This window comes from Brachionichthys hirsutus, chromosome 15 (genome assembly GCF_040956055.1).
Source record: "Brachionichthys hirsutus isolate HB-005 chromosome 15, CSIRO-AGI_Bhir_v1, whole genome shotgun sequence".
Classification (NCBI taxonomy): domain Eukaryota; kingdom Metazoa; phylum Chordata; class Actinopteri; order Lophiiformes; family Brachionichthyidae; genus Brachionichthys; species Brachionichthys hirsutus.
This window is the reverse complement of record NC_090911.1, coordinates 3660170-3674658: the sequence shown is the minus strand read 5'-3', so window position 1 is coordinate 3674658 and position 14489 is coordinate 3660170. Positions and strand designations below refer to the sequence as shown.

General features: G+C 50.9%; 2 protein-coding genes across 2 annotated transcripts in view; both read right to left on the bottom strand.

Annotated features, from left to right (window-relative positions):
- The window catches only part of mpz (myelin protein zero), a 4156-nt gene extending 439 nt beyond the window's left edge, over positions 1-3717 (bottom strand). Inside the window, 5 exon segments of the mRNA XM_068748831.1 lie at positions 160-239; positions 330-543; positions 1686-1700; positions 1702-1853; positions 3569-3717. Of these exon segments, the coding sequence (XP_068604932.1) occupies positions 160-239; positions 330-543; positions 1686-1700; positions 1702-1853; positions 3569-3614 (507 nt within the window). The 5' untranslated portion in view covers positions 3615-3717.
- A 5701-nt stretch (positions 3718-9418) lies between these two features.
- The window catches only part of lig1 (ligase I, DNA, ATP-dependent), a 30239-nt gene continuing 25168 nt past the window's right edge, over positions 9419-14489 (bottom strand). The window contains exons 24-27 of the mRNA XM_068748876.1: positions 14417-14470; positions 11515-11658; positions 11038-11130; positions 9419-9574 (exon numbers count right to left, since the gene is read on the bottom strand). Coding sequence (XP_068604977.1) covers positions 9500-9574; positions 11038-11130; positions 11515-11658; positions 14417-14470 — 366 coding nt within the window. The 3' untranslated portion in view covers positions 9419-9499. The remainder of the gene's footprint in view (positions 9575-11037; positions 11131-11514; positions 11659-14416; positions 14471-14489) is intronic.

The window sequence follows — 14489 nt, the reverse complement described above, 5'->3', positions numbered from 1 at the left end:
TGAGAGAGACAGAGAGAGAGAGAGACAGAGCGAGAGAGAGAGAGAATTGTAATTGATTTCTCTTAGCAGGAGCTGCGGGGAATTTGGGACGGTCGTCCCTCCAGTCCAGCCCGACGGGACGGTCGTCCCTCCAGCCTGATGGGACGGTCGTCCCTCCACCAGCCTGATGGACGGTCGTCCCTCCAGCCTGACGGGACGGTCGTCCCTCCAGTGCCTGACGGGACGGTCGTCCCTCCAGCCTGATGGACGGTTGCAACTCGAGACTCATCTCAGTTTGGAATGAACATGTGGATGTAAGACAATGCAGACCCCCCCCCCCCCCGTCTCACCCTTCTCAAAAACCAGCAGGCGGACGCTGGAGGGCCGGCCCACTATGTCGGGGGGGTTCTTGGCATCGCAGGTGAAGGTGCCGTTGTCGCTGAACTCCAGGTTCTTGATCAGGATGGATCCGTCCCGGCGGCCCGGGTTCCCCACAAACTCCAACCGGTCCCTGAAGGGCCCCTTGTTGTCCACGTAGGGGACGCCGCCGGTGAAGTGGAAGATCTGCAGAGGACAGACGGGACACGCTTGGTTTGTCATGGCAATGTGAACTAACACAGGGGGGGGGGGGTGCCCTTTAGCGTGTATGCGGGAACGCCGCTCTGGAAGCGTGTTTACAAGCTAGCGGCGCGGCTAGCCGTTAGCTCTGCTGTTGTTGTTGTTGTTGCTTTAGTTTGCTGCAGATTAAACGATTAAACGAATGAGAAAATAAAAAAGTGGCTTTACAGGCCGGAATAGCAACAACGAGTCTCGACCAGCAGCACCAGATTTATAATCTGCTCTAATCTCATATAATCCATGTCGAGCTCCTGCTGCATGTTCTTCTACTGAACAACCGTTAGCACAATAAAAGGGCTTTAAAGTCTGGATATAGCCGCCAAGCTAAACTCAAGCTAAACTCCAGTTGGGTTTTGGGTAAGCCTCAACATTTACTACATCGAACGCATCACAGCCAATCAGACGGGCCGACGCCCCACGGATCAGAGCACGGATCTGCCCAGGTGGATGAAGAAGACGGATGAAAAAGTAAGGGCAGACGGATGAGAGCGAGGGAGGTGAGGAGAGGAGATAATGAGAGAGGAGGGGCGGGGCAAAGGGGAGGAGGAGATTAAGAGAGGTGGACGGAGAGATGGAGAGATTAGAGAGAGGAACGGAAGACAGGAGGGAGGAGAAGGTTGGAGAGTCATTCCCTTCTTTAACGCTGGAATGTGGCCGTTTCGGATTTCAGTCGTTTTCTGTCAGATTAGAGCAGAATCGTTTTGGGATGATTCTTTACATCGTTTGGTGAGAGGTCTTAAATTTACGAGTTCCTGACGTTCACGCGACAAAATAACGGATCTCCTCCCGAGGAAATGACGTTTAATGACTTCCTGTCCCACGGATCGGCCCGATGTCGGTTAATAGATTCTCTACTGTGTGTGTGTTTTTGGCTGAATGCTGGAACCAGCCTATCAGAACGTCTCTTCTTCAGAAAGAGAAGCAGAACCCTCCAGATGGGTTCTTGTCATCAGCGCCGGAGACGCTACCTCGTCACTGGGACAACGGAACACCTCCTCTACAACATGATGACACAGACAGATGTTCCCTCCCTCCAGTATGTGTGTGTGTGTGTGTGTGTGTGTGTGTGTGCGTGGGTGTGATATTACAGAGATGGGGTCCCGGGGAGCCATCCGGCCTGTATGTCCAGGAGAAGGTGACTTCCTCGGAGGTCCAGCGCCAGGAGAAGAAGGAGCAGGACAGTCGGATGTCGGACCCGAGCAGGGCGTGGCGCTCCCAGCCAGTGTAAATGGCGATGGCCTGGGATTGTTCGGGCACTTGGAGACAAAGAGCAGAATGTGGATCATTGAAAAACACAATGTCGCAGTAGATAAAAACGCCTTATTTAACCGTTTCTTCTCCCGAACGCACATTTTAGTCTTTTGTCTTTGACATTGAGACGATGTTATTGTTGCCTCCTCTGGTTAGTAGGACCTTTATAAAACGTAAACGGCTTAAACATTGCTTTTGCTTCATATTTTAATATTGCATAGAAGTCAGCGATTAGAATTCAAGCGCAGGCCTCATCTGCCTGCAGGCGGAGAACGAGGCGACACACGGAGCCGCGGCTCCATGGACGGATGCGTCGACTCACAATAACCTCCCGTTTGCTTTCGGTGACGTCTTAAAAATGCATCGAGGTGAGCGTGAGAAGCTGCTGCTCAGCGGTGGCAGACAGGAAGTCAGTAAGTCTTGCTGCTCGCCTCTGGAAGTCAGGGGGGGCCATCATGTTCTTCATTAACATGGATTATGCGGGTTTAATCGTGTGCACTGCCCATGCTTGAATAATATTTAATGATCAATGCTAATTTGGGCTTCGGCTGCAAAATCAATAGTTTGCCTTGAAACTGCGCTTTGCATCTCAAACAGCTGGGCGCCGCGCTCGCCGCGTGGAGGCGTGTGAATGCGTGTGAATGCGTGTGAACGGGCGTGCTACACAGCAACATTCACGCCAACGCTCTGAAGAGCTCTAGAGTCTAGAGACGCCCGTTTACGCCGTTCGCTGCGAGCGTCTTTAAGCCACCAATGAAATCAGGGCTGACATTTGTAGTTACCCTAGCCGAAGGGGAGGCGAGGGTATTGCAATTGGGTCTGTTTGTCTGTCCACGTGCATAACTCAAAAACTAGTAACCCAATCAACTTGAAATTTTTACACAAGCAAGGTTACTGTCCGTGGCTCAGTCCTCCCCGAGAATGGCGTTGATCCGGATCTGGATGCAGATTCTAGAATTTTTTTAAAGGATTCTTTAACATTGCGAGATAGGGCACTTTTTGACAGTTTTCTTAATTTCTTCAAGACATATGGCGGTATGGATCTGAAAAAAATCACACATAAGTACTCCTTAAAGGTCTATGACCATGACTAATTCCGGCCGGATCCGGATCACAATCCGGATCCGAGAGCTAATTTTCTTTCGAAAATCGGCATTTTTCAGGAGTCCATCCTGACCTCAATTTTGTAGCTAGAGACTTCAGATTTGATGTGCACACTCATAGTTCATTCTAGTTTCATATATGTTACAGTTGTAGTTGTATCTTGTCCTGTTCCGGAGCAGCAAGCTAGCGCAGATCGAATAGTCTTTTGGAGGCGGGGGTCTGCAATCGCTGATTGTCTCTTGTTAAATTAGTGACAAACATTACAAACGTCTGGCAGGAGGTGAGCAGAGCGTCACAGTAAAGGTTCTGGCTCAGACCCGGGGCATTTCTGCAGTTCTCCCGATGGCTTTCAATTCCATCAGAAGCTACTCCACTAATTAAACTCCTTTACTTTAGTCCTGAGCCAGCGTGGAGGAAGAGATCAATCAAATTCACCAACGAGCTTCTGAACCTTTTTCTTATCTTCACATCCATCAGTGAGGCAGGAAAGAGGCTCTTCCTTAACCTTTGACCTCACATCAGAGGAAACAGAGGAAATTCACCGTGGGCTTTTTTCAGACCGCATCAAAACACAACTTCATGAAGTTCAAAGAAGATTTGTACTTTTTTGTTTTACCTATTCCCAGGAGAACAAGCGACGCCAGCGCCACAAACGTCAGCATGATGTCTGTCTGCTGCGGAGCTGATGGGGGTCGGAACGAGGACGAGTCCCGCTCTGGAGCGTGAGTGGAAGGAGCTGATGGGGGTCGGACGAGGACGAGTCCCGCTCTGGAGCGTGAGTGGAAGGAAGACGGGTGCAGGATGCCAGGACACAGGACAACAACAGAAAGGCCACTGTCTCGGGGTTTATACCCAACCACACCCCTCGTCCAGGACCGGCCCCGCCCATTCCCCCCCCCTCCCCCCTGTGGGTTCTCTCCATTTCAGCCCTCATTAGAATGAATTACACACGTGGCCATCTGAAGAGGGGCTCCCGCACCGTCCGGTCACTCATCAAGTGGTTGGGGAACGAAGGCCGAACGCGGCGGCGCCGCTGCACGATGAGCGGAATGCGTTAGCTTCCAGGCTCACTGTGATGCAGCGGCGTTAAAGGGGGGGGGGGGGGGGCGCTAATCAACGCCTGAAGAGCGACGGGACTCGCAGCCATCTGCAGCGTGTGATCACGGCCATGTCAGCGTTACACGGGGAGGGGTGGGAGGCCGTCCCTGCCTGCCCACGCCGAAGGAGGACGGGACGAAGGTGGTCCTGTGGCGAGGTCATTCCAGCGCTCTCTCCTCCATCCCCCCCCCCCCCCTGGACGGTCCGAGGCCAGCAGCCCAGACAAAGCCCCGATTCACTGCTCTCCATCCTCCTCCTCTTTGGATTCCTGTCGTCCAGCGTTTGGAGACAATGGAGGGGGGGGGGGACAGGGCCCGACTGGTGTTTGTCCTTCTGTCAATGGCGCTTTCTTCCTGTCCTTCCTCTCTTCCAGTCTCGTCTTGCTGCCTAGACAAAGGCGGGTATTGAAAGCGAAGCCCAATCCTCACATGGCCAGTAATACGCAGAGTGTGTGTGTGTGTGGGGGGGGGGGTCGGGTCGGGGCTGCCGCAGAGACAGGTTGACATGAGGACAAGACGTAAAGTCTTGAGAGCAAGATGGCGGCAGTCATGGGAAGAAGGTGCCCAACAGTTGGTGATGTCTGAGCGTCTCTGAAGGCGTCATAAATATGCAGCGATTTAGCCGCCGGCACTGAAACCGTGAAGGCGTGCGTGAATTAACGATCTGCGCTACCTTCGGCTCCAGCAAACCCACAAGCTGCTTCACCAGTTCTCAGCATGGAGTGCTCATGATCCGACTCCTCATCCGTGATGAGCATCAAGAGGGGGGGGGGGCTCCAGAAGGGCGTCCACTTCACCAGGCTACGATCGCCTCTCGGCTGACACGGACATTTAGCAACAGATCGACTTCTGATCACATTTTGTGGCCACATCATGAACGCTTGCCACTTGTGATAAACCGGAACCTCTCATTTGTCTAAACACCTCATAACCCCCACCCCCCCCCCCCCACGGACGGGACCAGCCCAACAGAACGGACCATCTGCCAGCTTGTTGGCTCCGTCAACCGTCTACGCTTTGGCTTCAACGGCTAAATCGCAACATCCTTAACAATTATGGCAGATCCTGCCTTCGGGGGGGGGGGGGGGGGGTCTTTATGAGCCTGGCAGGTGCTGAATGTGGCAAGCTCCCAAACCCGTCAGCGCCGAGAGGAGCCGCAGCGGATCAGCTCGGGAGGGAGAAATCGTATCGCATGTAAAGCGAAAAGCCTTCGATTAGTTCGGTTTGCAGCAGCTCATTGTTCTGGGGGGGGAGGGGGGGGGACGCAGCTGGACTTGAGCGCCATTGAGGCAGACAGGACTTCATATCAGCCACTGTGTGATGGAAACCGTTTCAACCGTCGGCGCCGATGACCCGTCAAACATGTCTTCGTCGGTGGAGACGGCGGGCGCCGCTGTGATTGGTGGTGGGGGGGGGGGGGGCATCTTCTTGTCACATGGCAATTCGCTTTGTCGTAGAAGCACTCCCAGCGCTATGAGAACAGAAGCGTAGCGAGCAGGGACAGTCTGGGACGGCGTCCCGAGCTGGACGTGCTGCAGGCTCATTGGTCTGCAGCTCTGATCACAGGCCCGGCTGGCAGATGTGCAGAACGGGAATGTCTTTTTCAAGATGTGGAGGGCCTATTTGAGATGGGACAGCTGGGGGGGGGGGCTTCTCGCCGCTCAAGATGAAGGAAGCATAAAAAAAGAGCCGCCTTATTCACACGAAGGCCATAAAACTAATGACTGTCGACGAGGCGACGGCGTGCACGCCGTCTCACTCGCCTCCAGCACGACCCTCTCAGCGTGGGACAAAGCGAAACGCTGAACAACAATAACTGCCACCATAAAGCAATCATAAAGTGGCCTCGTAAACGACGAGATCCGCTGGAGGGCTCAAATAATCACGTGAAACATTCTCATAAGCAAACAAGGCAAATGAGCCACGGCGAGCAATTGGCCAGAAAAGTGTCAAAAGCAAAGGCCAGAAGGCCAGAAGGCCGGATTAACGAGAAACGCAGCCGGATGGCGCTTTCTAGTCGTCGAAAAACAGATCCAGAGATTCAGATATAGAACCGGAGAAATAAAAGGTTCTTGTATTTTGTACGGCTCCATGCGTGGGCGTTCAGAAAGACAGTCGGTTAGCTTGTTGTTTTTTTATGGCTTAAAAAAAGATGTTGAAGAAAGAGCCTGGATGAACTCCAGCTGAGGAGGTCAAAGGTCAAGTGTAACCCCCCCCCCCCCCCCCCCCCGATGAAAACCATCCCAAAAAGGTGGAGGTACGGGAATGTCTGCTGTAATGGTTCTGCAGGCTGGATCCACGGCGGTTCTGTAACGGTTCTTCAGCCTGGACCCACGGTGGTTCTGTAACGGTTCTGCAGGCTGGACCCACGGCGGTTCTGTAACGGTTCTGCAGGCTGGACCCACGGCGGTTCTGTAACGGTTCTGCAGGCTGGATCCACGGTGGTTCTGTAACGGTTCTGCAGGCTGGATCCACGGTGGTTCTGTAACGGTTCTGCAGGCTGGATCCACGGCGGTTCTGTAACGGTTCTGCAGGCTGGATGCACGGTGGTTCTGTAACGGTTCTGCAGGCTGGACCCACGGCGGTTCTGTAACGGTTCTGCAGGCTGGATCCACGGTGGTTCTGTAACGGTTCTGCATCGTGGATCCACGGTGGTTCTGTAACGGTTCTGCAGGCTGGACCCACGGCGGTTCTGTAACGGTTCTGCAGGCTGGATGCACGGTGGTTCTGTAACGGTTCTGCAGGCTGGATGCACGGTGGTTCTGTAACGGTTCTGCAGGCTGGATCCACGGCGGTTCTGTAACGGTTCTGCAGGCTGGACCCACGGTGGTTCTGTAACGGTTCTGCAGCCTGGATCCACGGTGGTTCTGTAACGGTTCTGCAGGCTGGACCCACGGCGGAGCTGGACCCCCTCCAGAGCTTTTACAAGTCGGTTAACTCGGAGGACTTGGCTCAGTCTCACAACCGGCACCGGTTAAAGTGAACTAACGAGTTCCTGGTGACTCATCCGTCATGGGGGGGGGGCTAAAGACCCCGTTAGACGGGACACTGGAGAAACGATACCTCGGGCCCCAGAAGGGGGGGGGGGGCGTGACATCATCAAATCCGAAAGGTTACTGGCCAACGCTCCGCGCTCCTGCTCAAGAAAAACACTATTGCTATTCCGTGGGTTTGTCTCGGAACAACGACGGCGCTTGTCCCCAACCCCCCCCCCCCCCCCCCCCTCCCCCGGAGCCTGGCATGGCAGCGATGTCACAGAGAGCACCAAACAAACGATGGAGGGATGGGGGGGGGAGGAGAACAAACGCATTGTTCTCGGGGTGGAGAAAGGGGTATTGTGGAAAAGACCAATAGCTAATGTGGAAGAATGAGGTGGGGGGGGGGGGGGGGCAGAAAAGGACAGAAAAGCCCCTCCCTCAACATGAAACAGGGCACGGCTCATATCCACGGCAGAGAGCAGGTCCCGGGGGGGGGAAGCAGGGGACGGGGGTGTTTGAACGTTTGAACACGGACTCGGACCTTGATGGAGGCCGCTCTGCCCTGCCACCCACACACACACACACACACACACACACCCACACACCCACCCACACCCACACACACACCCCCACACCCACACCCCCACACACACACAAACACACCCACCCACATACACACACAAACACACCCACCCACATACACACACACAAACACACCCACACACACACACACACACACACACACACACACACACACACACACACACACACACACACCCCCACACACACACACCGTGCTGCTGGGATCATACATATTTACTGCGTGGTTGCCCGTTTGATTTCCATCAGGGTCTCTTTCATCCAGCTGACAACTATTTGACATTCAGATTTCACCAACTCCAGCAATTCCCTCAAGTGTCTTTAAAAAAAATAGCTTCAATGCGATGATGATATTCAAGACGAGTATCAGGAGTACTGTAAGAGAAGAGAATATTTAAAGAGTAAATGGGGGAGAAAGGTACGATACCGAAGTACACTGATGGGTCTGGTGCAGAAACCACAATGGTGTCCTTCTTAAGCCCCCCCCCACACACACACACAGATTACAGGCACCAAACACACTCAGCTCAGCATCAAAGCGCTCCAGCATGCAGGATGCAAACCGCACAGGAAGACGGGGACAACATGCGAGTCGCCAAAGACGTTCAAAAACGTGCACCTTCTTGCACCTGCCGGGCGACCAACATCTCATCCAGCGGATCTGTTGCCAGGCGACCAACATCTCATCCAACGGATCTGTTGCCGGGCGACCAACATCTCATCCAGCGGATCTGTTGCCAGGCGACCAACATCTCATACCTGTTGCCGGGCGACCAACATCTCATCCAGCGGACCTGTTGCCGGGCGACCAACATCTCACCCAGCGGATCTGTTGCCGGGCGACCAACATCTTATCCAACGGATCTGTTGCATCTGTTGTTGCAGAGCTCGAACCAGAAGAAAACAATTAGCAAAAAAGTGATTAGCATGAACTAATGATAACAAAAGGTTTGTTTTCAGCGTCAAGGAATCTACTAATGCAGATAAAAGAAATATCGGATCATCATTTTTGGTGTGAATCAATGCATGGGGGGGAAATGAGCTGCTTGGTGGAGGTCTGTAGTCTCTGACCCCCCCGCCCTGATATTTACCGGTACCTTGTTTAACAGGCTAACCTTGCTAACGCAGCCCTGAACACAACACAGCTGGACCAGCATTTAATCACCATCATGTCAAGTTTGTCCTCACAACAATCAAAGTCTGGAGCGAGCAGCAAACATCAGCGTCCCGAGAGCCGCCGAATCACCGCCTCCAGAGCGGCGCTCGCACTAAGACACGTGAAGTTTGCACTTTGACCCTGTTGACCCTGGCTCATTAACGCGGCTCTGCTGCCCTGGCAGGATGAGCCAACGCCACCTCAACACCTTCCCGCATTGATGGGAAGAGATGAACAGATTAAAGCTGTTCATCTCGCGTTCACATTGCATCGCCATGTAAACAACCCGTCATTGGATCTCACACACACACAGTTAGCAGATTGGATCATCTAAAGCAAGAGGAAATGGAGTCTCTTTTTCTCAGACGCCCAACGGCCACGTCTTTTTCTACTTCTAATAATGTTCGCGTGAACCTCCTTGACTCGTCCTCGAGCTTCCACACACGCTGCTGCTGCGCTTCAGTGTGTTTGAGCAGGAATCAACCAGCTCAAGGTTCTGCTCTGCAGCCGGAACCGGCTCCGGTTTCTAAGTCGGGCTGGGTTTGCAGTGTCGAGCTGGAATCCACGTGCAACAAGACGCTTTCACAGCTTCGTTAAATCAATAACACAAATGACAATAATCAAAAACAGCCGGGAGCCTTTATTTGCGTTCAACATTACAAAATGAAAGAAGCTATTTACAAATATAATTCCAAATCGCTGCTATTAGCTGACGATCAGTAGTAATCCTCCACATCAGCTTTCTCTCCCTGGTTCTGAATCTGCTGCTGCTTCTTGTACAAATCAGCAATCTGCAGGGAAGAAAATAAGGGAAGGGGGGGGGTTCACATGAAAGAGAGGGCAGGAGGGAGGGAAAGAAAAATCATCAAGTCAGGTCAGTAACACGGAGAGCTAAAAATACCCGTTTGATTATTCAGATTCCGGGTTTTGAAGTCTGCCGCCGACTGGGAAACGAAGGATGCGTTCACTTGAGCTCATCAGGGTTCAGAAGGGAGGGGGTGGGACCATGAATAATGTGAGAACAGCAGGCCCACCCAGAAACGGCACCATCAGTACCAGCAGAGGGGGGGGGGGGGGGGGGGGCAGTGGGGAGGAAAGAAAGCAGCATCTCATCATTTCTCCGTAGCAGGATCACGGCTAACCCTCGATGCTGAGCCTGAAACGGGACGCTCTTTTACTTCACGCCCTGATCATGATGATGATGTCACAATTTATGACTTTTCTACTAAATCACAGAAAGAGAGAGAGAGAGAGAGAGAGAAAGAGAGAGAGCGAGCGCTGGTAGCATGAGTGCATCATGACATAATAAAAGACAGAAGCGTTATTGAAATGCAGCTGAACTCCAACGATGTAACCGATATCTGTCAGTAAAACTAAAACCAGATTGGCCTTATTAAGTTTACACAGGTTTAAACCTCACAAGCACTAAACGTCTCGGCGCCTTTGCAGAGCGGGACACCTGAGCGGGTCGTGCTGCCAGTCGGGAGCTCATTTTCATTCTGGGATCATTAAAGCCACTCGTAAAGATTTCCAGAAAGTCTCGACTCCGACATGGATCTTCATTGTGGATTCCGACATGCTTTATGGGACACGCAGCAATTAGCAGGAAATGTCAAACCACAGCCACATGTGTGACATTTCACCCTGCCAAAAATAAAAGAATAATGTCCCCCCTGTTCATCAATAAGGACAAAGTTCAGGCCGGTTCTTACTTAGCAAATGTAAAAAGTATGCATTCATAACCCCATAACTCTGAAACTTTATGTTAAATGTGTTCCGACTTCTTTTGATGCTTCACAGGTCAAAGTTCGTGAAGAACAAATGTGCAGCGTTATGAGAAACTCGCTAACCCCGACTCGCTAACCCCGACTCGCTAACCCCGACTAGCTAACCCCGACTCGCTAACCCCGACTCGCAAACCCCGACTAGCTAACCCCGACTCGCTAACCCCGACTCGCTAACCCCGACTAGCTAACCCCGACTAGCTAACCCCGACTCGCTAACCCCGACTCGCTAACCCCGACTCGCTAACCCCGACTCGCTAACCCCGACTAGCTAACCCCGACTCGCTAACCCCGACTCGCTAACCCCGACTAGCTAACCCCGACTCGCTAACCCCGACTCGCTAACCCCGACTAGCTAACCCCGACTCGCTAACCCCGACTCGCTAACCCCGACTCGCTAACCCTGACTAGCTAACCCTGACCCTGGCGTTGGCTGATCCACTCCCATCACCACAGGCGAAGTCGCGTACCTGCGCTCCGGTCGTGGCGTCCTCTGGCTTCTTGTCCTCTCTGATCCGAAGGAAGCGGGGGAACCTCAGAGAAATGCCCTTTTCTGGATCCACCTAAAGGGAGACAGGAATACTCCGGTTGCAGTTTCACAGCCACGTGAGAATGAAGTCCAGGCGTGTTTGTGTGTTTATATTATGTTTGTCCTACTTTCGTTTATCTGCCTCTCCTTTCCAAACACGATCGTTTCCCTACAGTAAGAATGGAGAACGTCCCTCGTGATAAGTGAACGCTCTCCACTCATCGTAGAGAATGTTACGATGATACGCGCAGTCACCTTAAGACCATCTGCCGTCACACTGATAAACAATGCGCCCATCCACCAACGAGTGCTGCCATAATCTGCTGAGGTAAAACTAAACTCAAAGCTATTTACTGCGTCTTTAAAAACTCAACTAAGACATGCTAATCGTCCGTTCGTTGCGGGAGTCATCACTGACCGTTCCCATGGCAGCCTTGTAGACGGGCGACAGCGACAGGTCGGAACACTTCACCTCCCAAACCTGCACGGCGTCAAGCCACACGTCAGGCTCTGCTGATTGGTCGAAGCGGTAGTATGCACGGGGTTTGGCCAGAATGTGCTCCTAGAGAACGTAGAACCAACAATGACGTCACATTACACGATTATTGTACAAAATAGCATTACAAAGTCCCAGAACCGGTCCTGGAGACGCTCTCCAGACGAGCACAATGCAAATAGAAATGGGTCAGTGAAGTGAGAGAGAGAAGCTGATAAAGAGACATTGACAGATGAATCCTGCCGCTGCCTCCCGAGAGACTGCGCCTCCATTCAAATCACACCTGCTCACTGGAGGGGGATTTATAAACATTACCAACACCTCCAGGGAAGATTGAAATCAAAAACACCTCGATGCACAAGTCTGCTACAAAGTCTTCACCTCCTCAGATAAAAAATAAATGTAGAAAAGCTCGTAGCCGAGCTCAGATATCCAATAAAGTCTCGCTGCCATGTAAGCAAGCTGAACGCTGTCAGCTCGGCAAATGTTTAACACGCCATCGTTCCCTAAGCCAAGGTGCCACACTTTTACAAAGTGTTCTGGTGAGCGGGATTCACATTAACACTGCCCACAGAACCGGGTCGTCGTTGGATACAGCGTAAACTATGTTCAAACATGGCTGCTGATAGATACATTTAATGTCACAACTTCCTGTCATTTGGCAGTTCAGGCATCAGCAAGACGGTCCACCTTAAATCCACGCTTACTGAAATCCATCGGAGCAATTTTGCTCAATTTCCTCTGTTAGAACGACATAATGTGAAGGATCTTTTCCACTTCTACACAAACAGTTCTGTTCTGCAGAACAAGCACGGCCTTCCTCTGGAGGGCAAATGAAACGAGACCCACTAAAGGAGAGGAATTATATTCAGGTGCTGCTGCTTGAGGGGCTTTTTTGCAGCTTATGCGTCAATAATTGAGCGCTAACACACAATCTCTCTCACTAAACAAGAAGGTGAAAAACCCAGATCTTAGACAGAGTCTCGATTAAAGCTTATAGTCGCCTCTAAAAGCGAAAAGGGCTGGAACACCTGAAAACATTTAAATGTGGACTGTGTGTGCAGGGCTCAAAACGGGCATAAGTATATCGATACCGTTTCAAAAGACGTGGAATATCAATCTAGGCCTCCATTAGCACATTTATTTTGAGAGAAATAAGGTGAGCTGGCTCAAACAAATAGTTTGAGCTCTAGTGCAGTTAGTCTCGAGACGTTTGCCTCGTGGGGCATTTAGATTGTGAATAAGAAAGAAAAGTAGAACATTTGTGTTCAAGGAGAAAGATGCCCCCGCAACTTGAAAAATGTAATTTCTGCTGCTGTGGACAGACCATAATAACCTCGACATGAGGTGAACGGCAACGAGGAAATGGGCGTAAAATTTAAAACTGGGCAAAGGGAAGAAAGCAATTATGAAATGCACTCCTCTAGGGCAGTGGTCGCTAATCTCCGGGCCGCACAGAAAGAATAAATAATTTATGAAATTTCCGTTGTAGAGATTATTAGCGTCTAAAAGGTATTTTATTTTGAAAAACGACCGGATTTTCTCCAATGTAACAATCGCCTGTGAATTTTCTTTTAGCCACGATATTTGGATGGATAGAATTCTTCTTCCTTTTGTCTGTGACACGCCGTAAACCAACACGGGTTAAAACCAACAGGCCGCCTTTGGCGAGGGCAGAAAAATGACCGTTGGTTAAGTAGCAAAATAGCCATTAGAGCAGAGAAAGAAAAATAAAGGATCAGTGCGTTCCTCATTAGCGGACAGCTCGGCACCACCCGGAGGAGCGCGAGCGCAGCCCAATTGTCTCGATGTCTGGAGTCCCTGTAGCACCAGCAGCTCGCCTTACCTCGCCATCCATCACTTGCAAACGGAGACCTTCGTTAAAAAACACGAGTACAAGCAGTCTAGAGGAGAAGGGGAGGTTGCTCCGCCCTCTCAATCACCGTTTCACAGCAACGTCGCACCCAACGGCAGTTTGTAGTCCCGACACGAAACCCATAGCCTTTAAAACAGGGCTTTAAGCTAATTTGATTAATAAGCTCCACAGTGGTTGGACAGAAATGACATCCGCCTCTTCCATAGCCTCCTGGGACCCAGCCCGCCAGTTAGCATGTCCTCCGTAATGGACAAACGTCCACTACAGAAGACATGCTAACTGGCTGGGTCTCAGCAGGATACACCAGCAACTGCATCTCTGGAAGCCTCGCTGCTTTGTCCTCTGGTGCAAATTCAGGCAATGAAATCAACCCAAATCAATTGTGATTCCCACAACAGCAAGCATATTCAAATTGCAGTTGTCAATTTCAAATGTTACTGCTCTGCTGCTCTGGAACAAACCACTTCAAATGTAAATTGAACAAGCAAGTCATTACCCAAAGTCGGGGCACGCCTGCACAGTCAGTCCAAATAACAGATTCGTACTGCTGAAACAGAAATAGCATGCGATACTCGCCCCGGATTTACCACAACACTTACACATATCAAAAACAAATACATGTAACAAATATATTGATACTTTTGGGATTTCTTTTATATATATAGAGGTTGTCTAGAATATTAAACCCGATGCAGATACACACAGGAGAAAACCTTTATTTTCTCTAATACTAGAAAATATTTCTTCTAATAGTATTTGAGTTCTTTTAAAAAGTATATATTTGTAGACTGCCATCTCATTTTAGTAGGAAAATCCAAAATCGACACCAGTGAATTACTATGAACGTAAATCAAAGACAATGCAGAATATTAAAACCCCCGTTTAGGAATTAAAACGTGGTGAAGCCCGTCTTAGAAGACGTCTGCCCGGCTCTGAAGATGTCTTTACCTTTAAGAACTTATAATGCTGCTCCAGATCTTCATCCTTGAAGCCTGTCCCGATCTGCAATCAGATGAAAGCA